This window comes from Pelophylax lessonae (genome assembly GCF_965119305.1).
Source record: "Pelophylax lessonae genome assembly, chromosome: 9".
In the NCBI taxonomy this organism is placed as follows: domain Eukaryota; kingdom Metazoa; phylum Chordata; class Amphibia; order Anura; family Ranidae; genus Pelophylax; species Pelophylax lessonae.
The window spans coordinates 139,121,087-139,145,876 of record NC_138776.1 but is presented as its reverse complement, the minus strand read 5'-3'; the positions used below and the strand labels follow the sequence as shown (position 1 = coordinate 139,145,876).

General features: G+C 42.9%; 1 protein-coding gene across 1 annotated transcript in view; it reads right to left on the bottom strand.

Annotated features, from left to right (window-relative positions):
• Positions 1 to 24,790, bottom strand: part of LOC309564278 (uncharacterized protein) — a gene marked incomplete at its 5' end in the record, with an annotated part of 170,258 nt that overhangs the window by 51,464 nt on the left and 94,004 nt on the right. Inside the window, 4 exons of the mRNA XM_082268899.1 lie at positions 5,705 to 5,883; positions 6,714 to 7,541; positions 22,806 to 22,944; positions 23,177 to 23,748. Coding sequence (XP_082125025.1) covers positions 5,705 to 5,883; positions 6,714 to 7,541; positions 22,806 to 22,944; positions 23,177 to 23,748 — 1,718 coding nt within the window. The remainder of the gene's footprint in view (positions 1 to 5,704; positions 5,884 to 6,713; positions 7,542 to 22,805; positions 22,945 to 23,176; positions 23,749 to 24,790) is intronic.

Genomic DNA, 24,790 nt, shown 5'->3' with positions numbered 1-24,790 from the left:
CCAAAGAAACTTCCCAGCTCAACTTACCGTCCAGCCTGCAACCACCCAAATTATCCTGTCTAACAGTATGCGTTAAAAACAGGGGTTTAGTTTGCACGCATTTGCAAATTCATGCGTAAGCTGTAGAGTCTTTTCACGGCATCCTAGTATTATCTGCATTGCTAACTCTAAATTTTTGAGAGACTCCACAGGTGACAGAGCATCCGGCTTTTGGAACGCATGCGGAATGTTCATGTTGGAGTAGGCGGCCGGAGATATACCAAACACTGCTGATATCGCCAGTGCCAGTGCCAGTATATGCACCAAGAAGTGTGAGTTGTAATTTTACTGTACCTTTTAAACTTTTAAATAAATGCAAGCCTGGTTGCGACAGTGACAGTGGATGTCTAAGTGTAGTGTGGATCACAGGACATACACTTCCATGGGACAGTTGTCTCCATGCAGTTAAGCACTAGTTGGAGGTGGTGATTTACCAGTGGTCACAGTAAAGAGCTTCATAATGGACTAAAAAGATGGACAATTTTGTTTATAGATTATTGCAACATGTTATTTTTTTATATTTTTTGTTTACATGAGATTCATGTATGAATTTAAAGGGCCGTACACACGTACCGAATGTCGGCCGTAAATATTCGGCCAACGTCCGATCAGCCGATTGTCGGCTTGTTAGTATGATGCTTCAGACAACCGACTGCGACTTTTCGGCAGAACAAAATCTGGTGTGCAGGCTTTAAAATTGTTGTTGGCCAACACCAGAACAGCCGATTGTTCCTCAGTCAGTACAGAATTCGGCCGACAAACAGCAGATGAGCAAGACTGGGCATGCTCAGAGAAGAAAAAACACACGGAAAGTTAACCATCACATGACATCGCTTCTGCAGTCGGTTGTTGTTGGCCGACAAAATTCGTGTGCAGTCTTTAGCACTTTTCAACCTACAGGACAGCACCGGACAAAAGACGGCCGATCGTTCGGCCGACAATCGGTGCGTGTGTACGGGGCTTTAGTGTCACTAACAAACAGGGAGATACCTAGTGCCCATACACTTTAGGATTTTTTGACTGCAATCAATGCAATCACATACGGATTTTTCTTGGTTTAGCAGCAGGGGTATCATGTTTATATCTAGTAGGTTTGAGGACACTGTGGCACATTGGTTTTTGTTTTAAGATGTTGCCAGATAAAGTGGCAGTCATACATCTATAATGGCAAACCCACTAACTGTCAGCTATAGAGGGTTAGAAAATCTGTCTCTAAAGCTGTTCTATTCCTCTGAGATGAGCAGTGCAAACATGTCCAACAGCGAGATACAGGAGCTCTCCACATAAATAACCAGTGCACAAGGTAGTCAATGCTAAACTCCAGCCTTAACTTCAATCTTGCTCAGTTGTACATTCTCCTGTCCCATAATAAAATTGTTTACTCTGATTTCACTGAACACCACAAGTGTCTCACAGTGTGCACTGAAATCTGCAGCAAGTCAGATAAAGCCCACCTCATTTCCTGGCTGAACAACATCTAGCTCTTTCCTCTCCAGCCTTAGTGTCCCTGGTCCACCACTTTTTTCATTGAATTGCATTGTTTTTAATGATGAAGATTCAGCATCACAAATGGGCATCACCCAGGGAAGTTTACATGTTCCTCCAGACCAGCCTTTTTCAACCAGGGTGCCGTGGAACCCTGGTGTGCCTCCTGGGTTCTTCAGGGGTGCCTTGGCAAAATGGCAACAAATTGCCGCAGGTTTTTACTTTGTAGAATTACAACTCTGGGCATTGTGCTGGTCAAGCCACTGGCACACTGACAACCCTGGGCACTGTGCGGGTCAAGCCACTGGCACCCTGACAACCCTAGGCACTGTGCGGGTCAGGCCACTGGCACCCTGGGCACTGTGTCGGTCAAGCCACTGGCACCTGACAACCAGTGACATCACTGGTTGATAAGGAGAATGATGGGTGCTTGCACAGCATCCTAATTTACCCCTCTTCATCCCTTCTCCATCAGCACTGGGGTCACATTAGCAAATGGAAGAAGAGAAGCTGAGGGAGAAGAGAAACCCTAGAATACTAGTCCGTACCAGTTTGCAATAGTGGAGGAATAAATCACTTCTAATGTTGGATGGCCCACGTGTATGGATGTTGCTGCCTTATAAGTTTATTTTATTTTTTTACATTTTAGAATGGGGTGCCTCGAGATTGTGCAGAATTGTTAAGGGTGCCACAACTGAAAAAAGGTTGACAAACACTGCTCCAGACTAATACCTGCCCATGAAGGCATTATGATATTTGCATAGCTCCACCCACAAGCCAGCCAATGTTTGCATCAAGGCTAAAGGCTTTGAGAGAAATACTAAGGGGAAGGCGCTGTGATGTTTTCAAGAAGCATGTGTACAGCACCCAGTTAGCCCCTCCCACCAACTATGATCTGCCTGCATTGTATAGAGAAGTATAGGGACCCTGTGGTTACATTTCTTGGTCTAAGGGAAAGTGTTCAATGAAAAGGAAAGGGTTTCATTAAAAAAAGTTAATCAACATATTGATGGCTGAGGTTGGGGGGAGGGCAAAAAGTAAGCAGAGATGCTCTGACAGCTTTGAGCAGTGAGGTGCAGGCCAAGTCAAGTTCCTCCACCCCAAACTTGCTAAAAAATGTATTTATGGACCTTGCTTTGTGCGCTGATCACAATTATTTGGTGGAGGGGGGATCATGGTGTGGAGTTGTTTTTCAGGAGTTAGGATTGGCGGCCCCTTAGGTCCAGTGAAGGGAACTCTTTTTCTTTCTTTTTTAATTAAACATTGATTTTTCAATAAAAATGTATAAATCCATATATCTTCCAAAGAATAATAATTTACATCAAATATACAAACATCACCCCCCCCCCCTTTTCCCACCTCCCTCACCCTTCTAGCTCATATTCCTCTTTCCCTTTATTGTGAAAATTATTTTTATATCAACCTCACAATCTCTATCTCTCCCCTATATAGCCCATATTTCTGCATAGTCTCTAGAGCTTTTAAATTCTGTCCCTTTTTCCCATTTGTTTAAGAGATTCTCTGTCTGGTCCTCTTCTCTGCTAATTAGGTATTCCATATTATATATGTATTCAATTCTTTTAAACCAATCCCTAATTGTAGGACTTTCTGACTTTTAGCCATTTTTTTGGGATTGCCTCCTTTGCTGCATTTATTAACCACTTCCGGACCGCCCACTGTCAGGGCCAGATTAACGTAGGGGCTATTGGAGCTGCAGCTCCAGGCCCCTACTTTAATATAGGCCCAGTAGGGGCAGACTGACTGTTCCGCTCAGGGCCAGTAGGGGGGCCACATGAGAGGCTCCTGGCACCTTCTGCAGCAGGGGAAATATGACAGTGGGAGGTTTATCGGTGCGGTGGTAGGGGCAAATACAAGCACCAATCACCCTCTTTGACTCTCCCTCCTGCGACTTTCAGCTGCTTCCTTTGTGAGCCATAGAGGGAGATCAGTGCTTATAATTGCCCCCACGACCTGCAACATTCACCTCAGACTGTCCATCAGATTCCCCCTGCTCTCTGGGTACTGATCCTTACCATTTACTGACTGTGTTCATTTATACCTGAAGCCCTGAACCACCAAAATCCTCAGCACCAGGCCCATGATGTTCCTAATCCAGCCCTGCCCACTGTATATTTACTGCGGCAGGGCGGCCAAGCTGCGCAAAATCACGTACTTATACGTGATTTTTTACACAGGTTTGGGTGGGGAGAGCGTGATTGGACAAAGCGGAAGCCAATCAGCGGGACCCACCGATCGTTCAGTGGAATGACAGAACGGCGGTCTGCTTATTTAAACAAGGCAGACCGCTGTTCTGTCACAGAGGCAGAGAGAGATCTTGTGTTTCAGCTAAGTTGAAACACAGATCTTTCTTTTCCTCTCGTACATCCAGTCCCCCTACCATTAGAAATCACTCCCTAGGAGCACACTCAACCGCTTGATCACTGCTAGTGTTATCCCCTTCCCTGCCAGTGTCATTTATACAGCAACAGTGCAATTTTTCACTGACCACTGTATTGGTGTCACTGGTCCCCAAAAAGTGTCAGGGTTGTTATCTGGCAAAGTGAAATCAGCAACCCCAAGGAAATTATCCCAGGCTGACGACATTCATTTTTCTGGTGAGTGGGGTCACCTAAGGGGAGCACTGGCACTTTTTGAACAGAAGCACCGGAGCACTTTGTGTACAACAGCACTGAAGCACTTATTTGCACAATGAACTTTATTATTTAATTACTTTTTTGCACAATGAATTTCATCAATTAAGGGTTATATTTGTTATTTATTGTCTTTTTATTGTTTTGTTATTGATTTGATTTTGCAACAGCACTAGCACGTGATGATATTTCTTATATGTTGACACATATCAATGCAGATTGCTTTGAATACTCATTTTAAGTTGCACTTAGCACTTTTTTCATACATGATCCAGCACATTATCATTGAAACAAAGAGAGGAGCAGCGCTGACCTTTTCACTTATTTTTTCATACATGCCTAAAACTTTTGCACAGTACTGTATATGTATATATATACGTGTAGCACCCTACAGGTAGGTGCTAGGTAAAGATATAGTGGGCCTAGTCTGCCTAACAGCGGGGCTGTGATCTAATAGTCAGGGTGTCATGGTTTCCAGGTGTGCCTGCTGAAGGGGGAGTCTCCCCACTGGCTCCTGTGAGAGGCTTCTCATAGGGCGGTGGAGGAAACCCAATCAGGGGACACATCCAGGCTTATAACTACCCCAGGAGGCCACAAAGGTTTCTGGGAGTGGGTTAAGTTTGGGGGTGGCACATGACACGATGAGCAGAGTCCCAGGAAGGAGAGTGCGGCTGTCTCTCCTCCTGTCTGAGGAAGGTGGATGTCTCGGGGTGTCGCCTGAGAGTCCAGAGCATGCTGAGTGAGCTGAGGGGATCCGGTGTGCCAAGAGCCTGTGGAGAGAGAGAGGGGTCCAGTCCCAGTAAAGCCTACACAGGTCATGAGTACTGAGGATTGTCCCTGGGGGTCTGCCTGAAGTTAGAGGGGACCACTCCGGAAGAGGTTCTGTGATCCAGTGCTAGCTAGTTGTAAAGGGGGTACCTAGGTTGAAGACCCTGAAGCTACAGAGGGGATACATAGTTAGTGGACCCTGAAGAATTCAAGGTAAAGGGGGCATCTGCGGTTGGGCCCTGAACGGTACAGAGTGTGTCAGTTGCAAGTACAGCTATACAGAGTTCTACTTCATACTACCTCAAGCTAGTCAAGCGGGGGACAGTATTCAGTGACTTCTACAGCACAACAGTGTCAGGAGTTCTACAGTTCTCAGTCCTGGATCTTCTGGACTAATAGTCGAGGATTCAGCACTTCTGTGTTCTAAAGGACATTTACAGCGTTAGTGAGCGTTGGCAGGCGTCAAAGAAGCGCCAACGGGCATTTTTCAGAAGTAAAGTCCCACATGTAATTAGTTCAAGCCTCAAGGAGTATCCCGCTCATTCCCTTCTACCATCCCCTTAAAATCAAATAAAAACCACAAACAAAGATGCCGGAGTTGTCGCTGCTTTAGTTGTCACACCCAGGGTCACAGCTCACATGGGCTGGAGAGAGTACCGGTACTGATGGCAGACCCACAACAGGCCACAGGCCTGGAAACCTTGCTACATATGTTATATAACAAAATATGCCAGTGTGTGTTTTAGAAGTGTTACATTTACCTCTTTGACAAACTGGATCACACTAAGATGAGCCAGCTCTTGGAAAGGGCACTTTCCATATAAAAGGATGGATAAAAATGTTGCAGCGAGCATCCATGCTTCTGAGTGCTTGGAAAATGTTTTGTCACGCAGAGTCTCAGGAGGGCTAAAATAAGCTGCAATAACCTCTGTTCTATCACCTGTAATAAGAACAGATATATGTACACATTATGGAACTATTTTCTTGTAAATTTATTATTTTTAGAAACCTAAAAAGCAAGGCAAGCAAAATTAAAAATTCAAGTGCTAAGACAGTCAAAAAAAAAATAGATGAAATTATTCCATTCAATTTACCTTAAAAGGACTTTTTATCATTTTATATTGGAAAAAAAATTAACTTGCTCTTAAGTGTATGAGACTGCAGCACTCCCAAATGTCTGAATACAGAACATTAAGAATCTAATAAAAAGTAATAGGTGCGCAAATCCCTTATATACATATATATATACATACATATATATATATATATATATATATATATATATATATATATATATATATATATATATACATAAATAAAACACAATCACATAATAAAACCAACAAATAAAAAGTGCAACATTGAAAATCAAACTCTGATGCGAGAAATGCTAAAAATTATCCAAAAAAGTTTAAATAGAAATTACAGAATATATATGTGCAAAAGGGTCAAAAACTTTATTAGAAGTCCACCAGTACCTTAACTCATCAATATTAACCCATTCAGTGAGCCAGTAGTAACATTTGCAGCTGAAAGGACAGTGCTGAAGCAAAGAGCATTTCCTGAATTGAATCCCCAATGTGTGCAGTAAGTGCCACAATAGGGCCCCATGTTACTGCTATAAATACAGATTTCTTAATGCTGTAGATACACATTCCTAAATGCAACTATTATTTCACAAAAACGTACCCTTGCATTTTCTAGCATTGTTTGGAATGCACAGTCAATTATTTACATTGGTTAATTTGTTCCTGTTTACTCCTTGCTTACCTTGGACACAAAGGAAATTGATGTCATCAATGTACTCCACTACTTCACTGTTGGGTTCTTCATTAAAAAGACATTTTGCATACAGGAAGCTTGCCAACTTGATCTCCAAAGATCCATTTTTTCTGGGAAGAATTATAAAGCTAGCTGGAGTGATCTCTCGAAGGATTACATTGTTTTTATGGCAGTGGTGGATGGCCTTGGTAATGTCGATAAGTATATCTATCATTTGTATCCAGCTGAGCTGATTTTCTTTTTCATGCAAGAATGACAACAAAGGTTTACCATGTTCGACTACACAAAATGGCAAGACACCATTTGTTGGGGCATTCCTCAGTGCTATAATGTTGTCTTGGCCTTGGCATATTTTGATTGCTCCTAACATTTCCTGGAAACTTTGATAAGCTGCATCTGTGGAGTTTGTATTTAGAATATCATTTAACGTTTTTTGCCTAAATACGTATAACAGAGCATCACCCTCTGGTGTCTTAGCTTTAAACATTAAAATTTGGGGAGAGTCAATGGGCACTTGGTCAAGAATTGTTAGGGCAGGAAAACTGTAGAGTAGGTGTTCCCGAATGCAGCTCTCTACTAAGTCTTCACTCACTTTGATATAGCAGCTGCCCAGCTGGGAAATGTCTACAGGATTGGAAACTTCTCCAAATACTAAGGACACAACATCATTTCTAACCTTGTCTACAGGGTGATAAACAAGTTTGCTAATAATTTGTTTCACAACAAAGTTAAGTTTATCATCTTTTCTTCTTCGTCTTCTTCTTGACATCCATGCAACAATGTTCCTAAGAATTTGCAAGCAGGCCAACAGTGGTTCTATTTAGAGATACAAAGACATGTTAATAAATATTAACTTTTAAAGAGAAGGATATGTGGTAAAAATGTAAATCCTAAACATATAGTAAGAACAAGAAAGCAAATATCATCTGCATTTAGACAACACAGGAGCTGTAACATTTTTTCTTTTTTTTTAATTTAACCACTTCTGGACCGGAAGGATTTGACCCGTTAAAGACAAGGCCATTTTTTGCGATTCGGCACTGCGTTACTTTAACGGAAAATTGCGTGGTCGTGTGACGCTGCACCAAAATAAATTGGTGCCCTTTTTTTTCCCATAAATAGAGCGTTCTTTTGGTGGTATTTGATCACCTGTGCGTGTTTTTTGGGGGGGTTTTTTGCATTATAAACAAAAAAAAGCGACATCTCTGAAAGAAAAAAACAATATTTTTCACATTCTGCTATATAACATTCCCCCCAAAAAAATGTAAAAATCTATTTTTTTCATCCTTTTAGTCCAATTTGTATTCTGCTACATATTTTTGGTAAAATAAAAAATCCCAATAAGCGTATTTTGATTGGTATGCGCAAAAGTTATCGCGTCTACAAACTAGGGGAAAGATTTGTCATTTTTATTTATTTATTTTTTACTAGTAATGGCGGTGATCTGCGATTTTTAGCGGGACTGCGACATTGTGGCGGACAGATCAGACCCCTAACTGACATTTTTGACACCTTTGGGGGGACCAGGGACACTACTACAGCAATCAGTGCTAGAAATATGCACTGTTACTGTAATAATAACATTGGCAGAGAAAGGGTTAACCTAGGGGTGATCAATGGGTTAAGTGTGAGCCTAGGGAAGTGTTTACTAACTGTATGGGGGATGGGCTTGTGAAATGATCATAGAGACCTGTGATTCTATATAGCAGGATCACAGGCTTTCTGTGATCATTTCAGAGAGAAGAACGGTCACCTGTGTTTACAACAGCTGACCGTTCTTCTAACCCAGTGGGGAGCAATCATGGCCGCCGGCCCCCTGCATCGGCATCCCCTCTACCTAGTGGGGGCGGGAGCACACCGCCAGCAGCGCGCGCTCGCCCCCCAGCTCCAGGTGCGTGACCGATGTAGGGCTACGTTGGTTCGCGCAGGAGATGCTGCAGTAAATGTGCGGCGGGTGGTCTTATAGCAGTTAAAGTCCAACCCCAGTTGAATCTATTTATTTTGCTTTGGATAGAACAGGAGAGGATTAGAACCTATATTGGTGTTTTTTTTTTTTTTTTTTTATTTGCTAGAAGGACAGAAAGTAATGGGAAATCTCTCAACAAAGACAATTAAAAAAAAAAGCTTAGTAAATGAGTTGAAGCTCTGCTGATTTCCATCAATTAATCACGTTCAAGCAAAAATGCTGATTTATTTCATTTTCCTTGCACGAAATTGGGTATTCTTTGCAGAGTGAAGCTTTACCTCATTTACTAAGCTCTGGAGTGCAGCTGCACTTTGCAAAGTGCACGGTCTATTTGCCTTTAATAAATCAACCCCAATATGTTTATTGTCTGTACCTTCTGGTCTGTACATTTACTCCCATTATTTGTTTTACAGGTATTAAATAGAAATTTAGAAAGGGAAAAACCTCCCCAAAGTGATCACAGGCAGAAAAAAATTTAGATAGAAATTTTAAAACCTCCCTGCTCTCTCCAAAACAAAGAAACCATACATGTTCACTGGAGCTTTACTTTAGGCTGAAGGACCTTTCTCTGCAATCGGGTACTTTGTAGTCATTTGAACACCAAAATACTTTTTCCTTCATCTAATAGACAAAGAAAAAAAAAAGTTTCCACGATTTTGTCTGATGGTGAGTGTCATTCATATCATAAGCTTTGTTAATATCTGAACCTTTTGAAGTGGAAGGTTATGGTACACTATATTACCATGTCAGAATTATTGGGGAAGATTAAATAAAAGAAATATTGAAATATGTCATATTCTGTTTTATATAGAAATTTTGAGCAGTGACATCCATATTGTTAGGTTACTGAAAGGTCAAACCTCCTTTTAGGCAAAAAGTGTCTATTCAGGAAACGTTTAAAAAGTTTACACAGACATGCTGTTAAATAAATAGATAGCCTGTTGACTTTCTTTAGATAAAGCATAGCTGAAGCTATACTAAGGTAATCTTATCTGTGGGTGGGACCATAAAACACTGGTCAAGTATTCTGTGTTTAAACTAATTTAGAAATAAGATTTACAAATACATTATAATCATATATAAGAGAATATTAACAAGGAAGTATATATATATATATATATATATATATATATATATATATATGAATAACATACATAGATATGTAGGAAAACGTTATATATGATATTTTGTTTCATTCTTGCTAAATTCTAGCTTTAACTGATTTTGATGACTTATCACTGCATGTTTAGTAAGGCTTCAGTAAATAAGCTCTTGTAAGTGGTAAAGTATCATAAAACTTTTTCTGACCTTGCCAGGTGTCTAGTCTAGAAGGTCTGGGATTATAGGCGCTTTGTCAATATAAGGTTCAAGGGGGCGTGGCTGAACCGTTCATGTAGGCAGACGTGTGTTACCTCGGCTCCGCTATCCTTTGCCGTATCATCCTGAATAGCTGCCCGCTATCCTTATCACAATTGCCCGCTTACTTCGGTCCAGGTCCTACCTACCTCCGGTACCGATCTCAGGGCTCCGGACCTCGCCAGTTGCTATGGCAAACAAGAAGAAGGAGGACGGGTCGCACGCGGCCAAGCAGGCCCAAAATGGCGGCGTCCCGCTGCCTCAGAGATCGGGGAAGGACAAGCCCTCTACACTTTCCAAGCTGGGGCAGTTCGCCCATGACCCGGCTGCCCGCAAACAGTCCACTGCTACATCTTCGGCTGCTCGCAGCCCTCAAGCCGGACACTCGCCTCCCGCCCGAGCTCCCTCGCCACCGCACGCCCACCAGGCTGCAACACAGCCGGGGATTGCAGTGAGTTCTCCACCGGAGCAAGGGGGGGGGCTGAATGGCGCGAATACTGGGGAACTGTCTTAACCTACCCTGCATGATGTTCTGGCGGCTGTCCACACCTATGGTGCCTCCATATCGGTCCTGTCGGATGAAGTCAAGAGCATGAAGGAGGGGTTGCTGCACATTCGACAGGATATGCAGAAGATCAGGGAGAGGGCCACCGCGCTGGAGGGCCGCGTTAGTGCGGTGGAGGACGATCTTGGCCCTCTGGCCCAGGATGTCCACAGGAACACAGCAGGGGTCACCGAGGCCTGGAACAAGCTGGAGGACATGGAGAACAGACTACGCCGAAGTAACCTGAGGTTAGTGGGTATTCCGGAAAAGGCGGAAGGGAAAGACCCGGTTACCTTTATTGAACAATGGCTTGCGGATACCTTTGGCAAAGACAACCTGTCCCCTTTTTTCTCTGTGGAGAGGGCACACAGAGTGCCGTTCCGTGCCCCTCCACCTGGTGGCCCGGATTGCCCCTTCCTGTTAAAGCTCTTGCATTATAAGGACAGAGACATCATACTGCGACTGGCGAGACAACATCCTAGGATGGAGATTCAAGGTACGCGGGTCTCCATATACCCTGATTTCTCTGCTGCCCTACAGAGACAACGGGCTAAATTCCTGGATGTCAAGAAACGCCTGCGGGCTATCCCCCTTGTGTATTCTATGCTTTACCCTGCCAAGCTACGAGTGGTGGCTAACGGAACCGTGCACTTCTTTGACAACCCCGTCATGGCGACTAACTGGCTGGATCGACAGGAGGGTCAGCTGAGAGCTGCTGCAGAGCGATAATCTTCTTGCCCTGGACCTCCTTACTTAAGCGGGTGGAATCTCAATACCCCTCAACAGGAGCCAAGCTGTTTTTTTTTTTTTTTTTTTTCTCTCTTCCTACTCGGATATAGTGCTGGCTGGATATTGTTCTGTTACCTGTTTGCAGCACTATGGTTTGTTTGCTTCTACATGCTTTGGGGCCTGTGGACATGCAATTGCAGGTCTCCATGTTTGACCAAGTTCGGGCCCTCACTACCTACCCCCATGCCCCATTGGGGCCAACAAACTGTTCCCTGCGGGGCTCAGATGGCCGTGGCCTTGTTTGCTGCCTGCCATCTTCTGTTTTGTGTTCTGTTCTGTTCCTTTTTGTTTTTCTCACAGCTCAATCTACCGGTGGATCCCTCCTTCACGTTTGCTACACATCCTTGACTCTGTTGCTCCTCTCTCTATTGCCACCCTGGCAGTTCGCTGGTGTCCTGCTGTCCATTCCCCTTGGCAGACTGCTCTGCCCCCTCACCTGGCTGATTTATCCACATGGCAGTCACTGATGGTTCGTTACTCTCCTGGAATGTACGGGGTCTGAGTGACTCTCGTAAACGTACAGCTGTGATATCGTTCCTGTCGCTCCATGGACCCACCTTGGTTTGTTTGCAAGAGACCCACCTCACTGTGGACTCGGCCGGCAACCTCCGGTCGCGGAGGTTCCCGGTTCAATTACACTCTTTTCGTAGTCAATACTCCCGGGGAGTATCTATTCTGGTAGCTGCTGCTGCTAAATTTGAAATACTGGACTCCCTGATAGACTCGCAGGGGAGGTTCATTTTCCTGGTTGGGATATGGGATGTTTTCAAATGTATTATTGCAAATGTGTATATTCCACCCCCTTTTTCCTTTGAGGTGCTAGAGTGCTTGTCTCGGTTCGTTGGTAAACACCCCCAGGTCCCGATTCTGGTGCTTGGGGACTTTAACAATATCCTTGATCCGTCCCTGGATTTGCATAAAAAATTCTGCCCCGGGGGTTCCAGAATGCCCACTCCCTTTGCTAAATTCATGGGGGAGCTGGGTCTTGTGGATCTCTGGCGCTGTAAACACCCCCTTGAGCCCGGGTTTTCCTGCCACTCCCTGACTCACTCCACGCTATCCCGAATTGATATAGCCTTTGGTTCCGACTCGCTGCAGGTCCTTACTCCTGAGGTGGAATACCTTGCCAGGGGTCTCTCTGATCATTCCCCGTTGAAAGTTGGTCTTACATTGCCAGGCCCTAAGCTGACGATGCACTGGAAATTGAACCCCTTCTGGCTCCAATTGTTCCCGACCCTGACTTCCCTCTCAGACAAATTACAAAATTTTTTTATCGACAACAGGCACTCTGCAGCTCCGGGGGTAGTGTGGGATACTATGAAAGCTTTTTTGCGAGGTTTGTGTATTAGGGAGGTGTCGGCCATCAGGTCTGGGAGCAGGCGTTGGGCGCAGGATGCCAGTGAAGCTGTGCTCCGTGCTGAACGTGAGTTCCTACACTCCCCCTCGCCTGCCTTGGAGGCCAGATGGTTGGACGCGCAGCGTTTCTTCCGTTCTGTTCAGCTCCAACAGGCGGATCATAAATGTTTTTTCGCCTCTCAGGCACACTTTGAGGAGGGGGAAAAGACGGGCCACATGCTTGCTGTCATCTCCAGGGCCCAAAACCCCCCACCTATTATTCATAGGCTGGCTCTTCCTTCGGGTCGGGTGGTCACTGATACAGCTGCTATTTTACAGGGATTTGGGGCTTTTTATGAGGATCTGTACTCCTCCAAGGTCACTTATGACCCGGGGGACCTCAGACAATTCCTGCAGGAGCTCCATTTACCGCAGGTCTCCGGGGGGGACCGGGCTGTTCTGGATTCCCCCATTACATTGGAGGAGCTCCAGACTGCTATGGCATCGTTCCCCAACTCCAAGGCACCGGGTACTGATGGTATCCCCATTGAGCTGTATAAGGCCTTTGGTGGCATTCTACTGCCTGAGCTACTTACTACTCTCCTGGCTGCTTTCGAAGGGGGGGAACTCCCGAGATCCATGTATGACGCGGTGGTGGTGGTCATTTTGAAGCCAGGGAAGGATCTGACTCGCCCTGAATCTTACCGGCCGATTTCCCTGCTACCCACCGATCTGAAACTGCTGGCTAAGGTTCTGGCTAACAGATTGTCTAAAGTGATTGCCAAATTGGTTCACGGGGATCAGTCTGGGTTCATCCCGGGCCGCTCTACTGCTGCTAATATCCGTAGACTATACCTCAACATGCAATTGCCTCCGGATAACTGTGGGCATAGAGCGATACTGTCGCTCGATGCTGCTAAAGCTTTTGATAGTGTGGAGTGGCAGTATCTGTGGATGGCCCTCGAGGGATTTGGCTTCGGTCCTTCCTTCATACGCTGGATTAAGATTCTGTATGGGGCGCCCACGGCCTGTCTGCGAATTAACGGCTCTGTTTCCCGTTCGTTCCCGCTACACAGGGGCACAAGACAGGGGTGCCCGTTGTCGCCCCTGCTCTTTGCCTTGGCCGTGGAACCCCTGGCAGCGGCTGTCAGGGCCGATTTGAATATTGTGGGCTTTAGGAGGGGCGAGGGGGAGGACAAAATTGCTTTATATGCGGATGACGCGTTATTATTTTTGGGAGACACTTCGGGCTCCGAGCAATTAGGTGAAAGGGGAGGTGGGGGCCTATTTAAATAGAGGATATAATGGCACCTTCCCCCAAATGCAAAATTGGAAAAAACGAATCAAGGGCATAGGCAGACACCATAGGGAGGTCCGGCTAGGTCCCTGAAGGAGGGGGGATTTAAATGTGCCTCTATAAGTCACAAAACTATGCATATGTTTACATCAGACATGGCAACACATATATGTTAAAAGAATAACAAATCTTTATTTGTACAAATGATAAAAACAGTAAGTACGTCGTTCTATCTATGTTAGATGAACCATTAATATATGGTACAATGTTTAACAAACATATCAAAAGATGGCTGGAACTACGCGTTTCGCATTATGCGCTTCATCAGGGTCCAGCAATGGAATATATTTAGACAGAAATTCAATCTTTAGTAATCCTAGTCGCAAGGTCACAGTAGATAAGATGGATCATACTTCTATTGATTTAAAACTCAGCTGTGAGGGAGGGAAGGAGCCAATCGCCCCGGAGACTCTTTCTACAGAGGTAATGCTGGTGATCATATAAGGATAATGGAAGCGTGCAGTGAGGTATAGATTAGAAAAAGGTTCCACACTGGTCATTAGCACATATCCCAGTTTTATAGATCAAAAGTGAATAAAATGGTGTATAGAGGAGAAAAAATCCCCTTCAAAATTGGGGATAAATATAGTGCCAACAAAATGAGGATTAAATAAGGAAGAATCGTTGAGTGCTGACAAGCACTTGACTCCCACCCAGGATCAGACACAGCAGTTCAGAATGTAATGTGGCCGTCTGCATGGAGACATGCTATTAATTTAATAGCATGTCTCCATGCAGACGGCCACATTACATTCTGAACTGCTGTGTCTGATCCTGGGTGGGAGTCAAGTGCTTGTCAGCACTCAACGATTCTTCCTTATTTAATCCTCATTTTGTTGGCACTATATTTATCCCCAATTTTGAAGGGGATTTTTTCTCCTCTATACACCATTTTATTCACTTTTGATCTATAAAACTGGGATATGTGCTAATGACCAGTGTGGAACCTTTTTCTAATCTATACCTCACTGCACGCTTCCATTATCCTTATATGATCACCAGCATTACCTCTGTAGAAAGAGTCTCCGGGGCGATTGGCTCCTTCCCTCCCTCACAGCTGAGTTTTAAATCAATAGAAGTATGATCCATCTTATCTACTGTGACCTTGCGACTAGGATTACTAAAGATTGAATTTCTGTCTAAATATATTCCATTGCTGGACCCTGATGAAGCGCATAATGCGAAACGCGTAGTTCCAGCCATCTTTTGATATGTTTGTTAAACATTGTACCATATATTAATGGTTCATCTAACATAGATAGAACGACGTACTTACTGTTTTTATCATTTGTACAAATAAAGATTTGTTATTCTTTTAACATATATGTGTTGCCATGTCTGATGTAAACATATGCATAGTTTTGTGACTTATAGAGGCACATTTAAATCCCCCCTCCTTCAGGGACCTAGCCGGACCTCCCTATGGTGTCTGCCTATGCCCTTGATTCGTTTTTTCCACACTTCGGGCTCCCTGGTTGCCTTGATGCACTTGATTCACAGATTCGGATCCTTCTCTGGCTTTCAGATTAACTGGGATAAATCTGTCCTGCTCCCGTTAGATCCCCTCGAGACTACATTGCCCCCTGAAGCGTCGCAGATCTTGGTGGTAGACCAGTTCCGCTACTTGGGGGTGGTTGTTCATCCTGATCTGGGACGTTACGTGAAGCTTAATATCCTGCCGTTGCTGCATAGGTTCAAGGACAAAATGGCTAGCTGGATTAGGTTGCCTCTGTCTGTGGTGGGCAGATGCAACCTGATCAAAATGATCTGGAACCTGCAACTGTTATATGTGCTGCATAACTCCCCTTTATGGATCCCTATTCATATCTTTAAGAAGTTCAACACGGTTTACAGCGCTCTTATATGGAGAAAGTCGTCTCCTCGCATTCGACTGGAGACGTTGCACGAGTCTAAGGAGAGTGGTGGATTGGCGGTACCGAACCCCTACTACTATTTTCTGTCATCCCAATTACAGCACTTTACAGGGTGGCTGCAGGATGACGACTCTGACCCTGTCAGGCGTGTCCTGGCGGCACGCTTGGCGGGGGACTCTCTGGTCGAGTCCCTGGAGGCGGGCGCCCTTGGGCTCTTTCCGGGCTGCCCCACTCTCAAGTTGCTCGATAGGGTCTGGCACAGGGCTAGGAGTCACTTTGGCTATAGTGGCTACTCCAGATACTCACGTATTTTAAACAATGCTCATTACCCCGAACTGGATAAGCTCCGGCATTCCTTTACTTGGGGTGACTACGGAGTGAAATATATTTCGCAGCTGTATCAGGGGGACAACTTGAGGGATTTCCAATCCCTCCGTGCTGAATTTGGTTTGCCCAATTCCCTTTTCTTTCAATACTTACAGTTGCGCCATGCCATCACTGCCCAGTCCCGAGGTTCCCCATGGGGTCCCTGCCGCCCAGTCATACTCACTGATCTGGTGACCACTAGCATCAAAAAGGGGCAGATCTCATCGCTGTACTCGGCCTTTATGGAGCACATATTGAAAGCCATGTCCTTTAAATGTAGAGACACCTGGGCAGAGGATATTGGTCCCATCTCCTCAGAGGAATGGACGAGTATTTTAGAGAATGTCCCTAGGGTGTCTCTGTCTTCCTCACAGAGACTTACGCAACTGTTCATTCTCCACCGGACGTACAGGACCCCTCAGAGGCTGTACGACTGGCGGAGGAGGGACTCTCCCCTCTGTCCTAGATGTCGAGCCCACACCGGTACCCTGCTGCACATGCTGTGGCGGTGCCTGAAGTTGCACCGGTATTGGCATGCGGTGGTGAGGACTATAAACTCGCTCTGGAAACTAAATCTATCTGTGGAACCGAAGTTGTGTATTTTGGGTTGCTTGGATGAGGAGCTCTATCTACCTGAGGTCAATGCTGCGGTGCTCAGGCTTCTCTTTCTGGCCAGGAAATTGATAGCGCGGCAGTGGATATCCGCTACAGTGCTGTCTCATGCTAACTGGATTGAGGAAGTTAAGGTGCTCCTAAACAGAGAACATCTCACTTACAAACACAGGGGTACTGCCTTGAAATTTGACCGTGTGTGGGGGCCGTGGCTAGACGTTCCTGGCCTAGCTCCCACTCATTTAGTCACCAACCGATTCCTGGGTGGGGTTACCTCCTCCACGTGAGGTTCTGCTGCTGATCTTATTGACACCCGGAGAGCTTACAGGGGAGAGCAACTCATTGCATGCTAGATGGTGGATGCCTATATCTGAGGGAGCTCAGTATCTATTTAACTCTACTGGTTAGTGGGGAGGATTCATCTATTGTATTCTGTACTACGTGTGCTGCCGTCATCACTTGGACCTGTGAGGCGAAGGGGGATGGCTGCTCATTAGGCGTAGATGAATGCATGTCTTCTGTTCCATTGATGAATTACATTGCCTTGTAGCCTCATGCTATGCCGATGACTACCCTCTCTCCCTATTCCCTAGTATTGTTATTATCCTCTGTGTGCACGTGCTGAATACTTTTGACTTGTGAGCTGTTTTGATGTTTCTTTGTTGATTTCTTTTGTTTTTGTTTTGTATTGTTTGTGACAAAAAAGTTTTCAATAAAAATTATCTGATTAAAAAAAATATAAGGTTCAAAGTTTATTTGTTATATTGCTATGTACTAGATCCAAACAGCAACACAATACTGCCATCTTTGGTGACTGATGCTAAGTGAAGTCTTTGGTTTAGACAGTAATTTTCAATATATATAGATATATATATTAATAATATATTATGGTGTTACCAGATTCAATCCTTACTTAGATACATGATGGAGATATTAAATGGACATATATATATGAGAGTATGGAAAGATTATTATGTTGTTTTTATGATATTCTTAAATGGAGAAATCATATAGTTTTAAATATCCAATATTGGTCAACCAAGAGGTGTCACCCAATGACATGACCAGTTAATGGGTAGAATATCCCAACCAATGGGGATGAAGTTACTCCCTCTGGGTTTAACTTATGGTAATTTTAGTAGTCCTTTGTTCAATACCATATAAAAAGGAGAACCCAGATGTAACACATTACACATTACTGACAACACCCATTACACCTACAACATGCACACTACTACATCCATCTATATACTCATCTAAACATACTCCATTTTGCTCCATCATGTCTCTGAAAATTTGAAGGATGTCAAACGAAACTCCTCCCTAACTGGCCACCATTTTGGGAAGGCAGCCATCTTAAGGACTCTGGTAACGACCATTCTAAGCTATAAATAGATATAAATATACCTTGCCAATTATCTGATTATTATTTACTATCATTTATTTTCTTCCTTATATGTTTTATATTGCATATTTAAGGGTAAAAGATTACAATCCCATCCGTATAAACCATGGTAGATTTTTTCTCTAAAAAGCTGACTTTTGTTTTTATACATTTTTATTAATATCAGATTTAGCGCGTATTAGTCTCACGTTTTGCATGGCCTATTCACGCTCCATCTGCAGTGGAGTGACTGTCGGCAGCGTAATTCGCAGACAATTGTGGTCTGATTATATAGAACATTTAAATATGGTTTCTACTATACCTGGGAAAAACTTAATCTTGCTTTATTTTTACTTTCATTATTGAGCTACACATCACATTGCATTTATTGTTTGAAGTTTGTATTTTATGTAAGGTTATCTTTTTGTGTCATCTCAAGTCTGATCATTTATTGTGAATACATGTCTTGTGAATAAATATTCTTATATATTCCATACTGTAGACTGTTTTCACTAAGATTGATATATGCTTTTAAAAAGAAATTAATCGATAAAAAGAATTTGCTACATATTGATTTGTGGAAATAAGTGGAGATTCTCCTACCTTACAGATCTTTGCTTATTGACATAAATAGACACTGTTATATTCAGAGCAGTATAAATATTCTGACAACCAAAAGTATTGGGATGCCTGCCTTTCCATGCACATTAACTTTAATGGCATCCCAGTCTTAGTCCGTAGGGTTCAATATTGAGTTGGCCCATCCTTTGCAGCTATACCAGCTTCAACTCTTCTGGGAAGGCTGTCCACAAGGTTTAGGAGTGTGTCTATGGAAATGTTTGACTATTTTTCCAGAAGCGCATTTGTAAAGTCAAGCACTAATGTGGACAAGAAGGCCTGGCTCGCAGTCTCCACTCTAATTCATCCCAAAGGTGTTCTATCAGAACTCAGTGAGGGCCAGTCATGTTCCTCCACCCCAAACTCACTCATCCCCATCTTTATGGACCTTGCTTTGTGCACTGGTCCAAATCATTTGGTGGAGGAGGGGTTATGGTGTGGGGTTGTTTTTCAGGGGTTGGGCTCGGCCCTTAGTTCCAGTGAAGGGGACTCTTAAGGCGTCAGCATACCAAGACATTTTGGACAATTTCATGCTCACAACTTTGTGGGAACAGTTTGGGGATGGCCCCTTTCTAGTTCAACATGACTGCACACCAGTGTACAAAGCAAGGTCCATAAAGACATGGATGAGCGAGTTTGGGGTGGAGGAACTTGACTGGCTTGCACAGAGTCCTGACCTCAACATGATAGAGCACCTTTGGGATGAATTAGAGTGGAGACTGCGAGCCAGGCCTTCTCATTCACATCAGTGCCTGACCTCACAAATGCGCTTCTGGAAGAATGGTCAAACATTCCCATAGACACACTCCTAAACCTTGTGGACAGCCTTTCAAGAAGAGTTGAAGCTGTTATAGCTGCAAAGGGTGGGCCAACTGTATAATGAACCCTACGGACTAAGACTGGGATGTCATTAAAGTTCATGTGCCTGTAAAGGCAGGCGTCCTAATACTTTTGGTAATATAGTGTATAATAACAGCCACATCCCCTATCTCTTCTTAAGATACAGATCTGATGTACTGGTATTTAATGAATGATAAACACTTTAGCAACTCCAAACGTTCAGTTTGATCTTGTTTATGATTGTACAAAAAAGCAGTACATATAAGAGTTTGATACCCATAACATTTCTCTAGCCCCTTCTTCCCATATTGAGAAATCCCAACTTTCATCCAGAACTGCACAAAGATTGTCTGCCATCTTATATACCAAGAACAAATTGTAAATACCCCATTTTATTACATATTCAACCTAGTTAATGCTTGAGCAAATGTCACTTCGGCCCACAAGGCCTACTTCAACTGTCGACTGTCACGTTTTCTTAAAACCCTCTCTAATGCCCATTGGGTTGATCATCCTCTGATTAATGAAAAATAATGCAACTCAGTGGGACCAATAAGACATGCAGTGTCAATCACCAATAAATTACTACTTCTTGAATTATCCCAATCCCCACTTCCATATTTAGACCAATGGGGAAACGCATTTCATCTACCACTCTCAGCTAAAGACCGAACCAAAATACTTATGCTTTCATTTTGTTTATCTTTTAGTAGCCAATATCAGGAGTCCGGTTACAAAATTGTGACTTGCTGGTATGGAACACCTGCTCTATTAAACAGTGTCTACCCAAATGTCCCTACAATAGCCAAGTCCACACAATAACTAAGAAATTCATTGTTTGCAGGATACCTAAGAAAACTGTGTACTTCTCGTCCACCACAATACAGTCCTATTTAAAGCATACAAAAATTTGATAATTGTACATTTGATCATTGCTGTACACTCTTGTATCACAGGATGCCCCCTTCCCCTTTGTCCACCCAACAATGCTTACAATGGGTCAAGGACATCAGACTCATGGAAGATCTGACAAGCTCTCTGAAAGGCATAAATCTCAGTTTGTGCAAGACCTGGTTCTACTGGACAATCTTCACTTGTTCTGAGAAGCATAAACACTTACTCCCTGGCCTCAGTCAGCTCTCCTTTCTACAGATCTGCTACACCTTAATGGGGCACATCTGAGAAAAATTAAGGGTTGATTTACTAAAGCAAATGGGTTATTCACTTTGGAAGGAAAATTGCACATGAGGTGGAAAATAAAAAAAAAACAGCATTTTTGCTTGCACATGATGGTGGAAGTCAGCAGAGCTTCACCTTTTTAACTAAGCTCTTGGGCAAACTCCCTTGTATGTGCAAATTTCCTTGCATAGTAAACAGACAGTTTGCCTTTAGTAAATGAGCCCCTAAGCATGCCTAACGTTTCCATTACATCTGCTAGATAGAAGTTCCATGGTTTAGAAGTATCCAGTGCTACAATTTTCTAGTGGTGGCTTTAAAATATTTACAGAGCACTTAGATCATTCGCAGTGCTTTATGAGGTGGATTTGTTGGAATTGCAAATATCCTTATAATACAAATTGTCTGCTTCGGATATATACACTACTGTGCAAAAGTTTTAGGCACATGTGAAAAAATGCTGCAAAATAGGAATGCTTTCTTTTAATAGTTTGTAAAGTGAAGTAAATGAATAGAACAAAAATCCAAATCAAATTAATATTTGGTGTGACCACCCTTCACTTTCAAAACAGCATCAATTCTTCTAGGTACACTTGCACAGAGTTTTTGAAGGAACTTGGCAGGTAGGTTGTTCCAAACATATTGGAGAAGGAACAACAGATCGTCTGTGGAAGTAGGCTGCCTCAAATCTTGTCTCTTCATGCAATCCTAGACAGACTCTACCATGTTGAAATCAGGACTCTGAGGGGCCAAATAATCACTTCCAGGCCTCCTTGTTCTTCTTTACCCTGTTGATAGTTCTTAATAACATTGGCAGTATGTTTGGGGTCTATGCCCTGCTGCAGAATAGATTTGGGGCCATTCACACATCTCCCTCATGGCATGGTGGATAAGTATCTGCCTGTATCTCTCAGCATTAAGGACTCCATTGATCCTGACCAAATCTCCTTCTCCATTTGCAGAAATGCAGCCCCAAACCTGCAAGAAAACTCACTGTTTCACTGTTGCTTGTAGACAATCATTCTTGTACTGCCCTCCAGCAAATAAACTTCCTCCTGCTACAGCCAAATATTTGGAATTTCGGCTCATCGGTCCAGAGCACCTGCTACCATTTTTTTGCACCCCAGTTCCTATGTTTTTGTGCATAGTTGAGACACTTAACCTTGATTCCATGTCAGAGGTGTCAGAGGTAGTGTTTTTTAGCTGCAATTCTTCCATGAAGACCACTTCTGGACACTTCTAGGTCTCACTGGTTTCCACCAGTTCTGTGCTGATGGCACTCCTGAACATCTTCTGACGTGAAAGGGAAGTGAATATGATGTGTCTTTCATCTGCTGCATTAGGTTCCTTGGCCAACCATTATGTCTATGGTCCTCAACATTGCCCATTTATTTGTGCTTCTTCATAAAAGAGCTTGAACAGCACATCTTGAAACCCCAGTCTGCTTTGAAATCTTTGCCTGGAAGAGACCTTGCTGATGCAGTATAACTACCTTGTGTCTTGTTGCTGTGCTCAGTCTTACCATGGTGTATACCTGTGACATGAAACTGGCTTCCACTACCTCACCTTAGTAGCAGAGTTTGGCTGTTCCTCACCCAGTTTTAAGCCTCCTACACAGCTGTTCCTGTTTCAATTGACTGTTTTTCAACCTACATATGAAATTGATTATTATTAGCACCTGTTTGGTATAATTATTGGTATAAAAATAAACACCTAAAATATATATTTTTGAAAGCAATTTTACTTGACATCATTTCTTCATACCTACCTAACACTTTTGCACTTTTGTAGTGTATTTGTGGAGGTTTTTGTGTTTATCAAAATGCCTTATGTAATGACTGCAGTTATTGGAAAGAGTGTTACCTTTTGTGTAGGTCTCAAGCATATACTCTGTCACCTTTTCAATAACATCGATAAACATTGTCCAGTGCTTTTTCCCGATGTAATCACAAATTTGAGAGAAAAGGAACACGCTTGAGTCTGTGTATTTCTTTTGAAAGAGCTAAAAAAAAAAATACATAAATATTAACTTAAATTAAAGAATAAATACATAGGCAAGAGTTAAAAAGGTATGGATACCTTTTCAGGTAAATTAGGATATACCACTGAAAGAAAATCTTTTATTTATTTTTTGGCATAATCATGATTTTAATCCAGTTTATTGTCTGCATAAATGATAGATAGATTTTGCCTAATAAAAATGTAAATGTATTTTATAAATTTGCATTACATACCTTTTCGAAAATGGCAACTATAAAGATGTGCTTAATATCCCATGGCAGATTACTCAGAATTTTGGTGAGAGCACCTGGTGGTGTTGTCACCTTTTCAGACAATTTAGGATCTATCATTAAAAGGCAGTTATCAAATTTCTTGACATACTGATCATTGTTATCCAGTCCATTTGGCCATATCTTCATTTTAGCATGCAAAGAAGCAGTAAGTGTGTTGTAGGTTTCTTGGTAAAGCTGCTTGAATCTATTTTTGCTGGCTTTGCACTTAGATAATGTCAACATTTTTATGTGTATCTTCAACTTAAAGTCCTGATATTTGTAAATTCTGTAAAATATAGCAGCTGAAATCCAGAAGTATAATTTTTCAAGTTCCATTGTATTCCGTTTTTGCCTGAGATGCCTGATTTGTTTTTCAAATTCCTCCAAATTGCCATTCTTAGAAAAGTTTGCAATGTCCTCTCGGATTGTTCTTGCTAAGTTTTTTGCAGCACCTTGTCTCATGATTACATTGGAGTTTTGGCACAAACTGAGGAGGTCAGTGATATTGGTGCTTTGAAGTAGAATATACCCACCTAAAAAAATGTACAAATACATTGACATTGATTTTTATTTACAGGACACATTATCTTTTGGCATCAAGCACCGGTCACTTGAAAAGGCTTTTAAAAATAGCCATGTTGGCTTATATTACCTACTAAGCACTTACCTGATCTTGGTATTTCTGCAAAAGCAGTACTTCCTACAAAGGTAAATAAAACTAAAATAAGTAAAAAAAAAATAAAAAAATAAAAACTAAAATAAGTACATTTTTCTATTCATTCAAATGTTAAATCAAGTGCAGCCAACAAACTTGTTAGGTTTAGAGGAGACTCTCTACTAGTTAGTAGTTACCCAGGAAAGATCCCCCTTAAGTACACAAGCACATACACTTAAGCACATACATTATATTAAAAAAAGGATTGGTGTAGCACCCTCCTAGATAGGTGCTAGGCAGGCAAAATAGGTTGCTCTGCCTGCTTAATAGGGGAGTAGCAGGTAAATCATAGTCTGCTCCATCTGCTTATCAGGGGAGCCAGATCAGTAGTTAGGCCTGTTGCATGTGTCCATGTGTGATTCATCTGGTCTGAGGGAGTGACCCCACTGTATCCAATAGGGGATCATGTTGGACAGTGGAGGAAACCCAGTCAGTGACACACAGGCTTTTATGACTATCCTAGTGGGTTGGCACAAACAGCGGTGCATCCTGGGATATGTTATAAAAGCCAAGGGCATATGTGACAGGGTGTCTTTGGGTAAGAAGCCAGGTCCCAGGAGAAGGGTGACAGCTGTCTCTCAGTGAGAATCAGTGGACAGGTGTCAGTGCACACAGCAAGTGAGAAAGGGGGTGCCAAGTTAGAACTCTGAAAAATAACTCAAACAGGATCACATTATCTATCTTCATTTCTGTGGCACGGTGAAGCAGCGGCCTTGCCGCACACTACAGCTAGTTGTCCTCAAGATTGTGCATAGTTCAAAGTTGGAGTATCCCACTCATCCCTTCTATTATCCCAGTTCTAAATAAAAACACAAAAACCAACATCCCCTGGATTGATTATTGACTGAGCCGAGGACTTT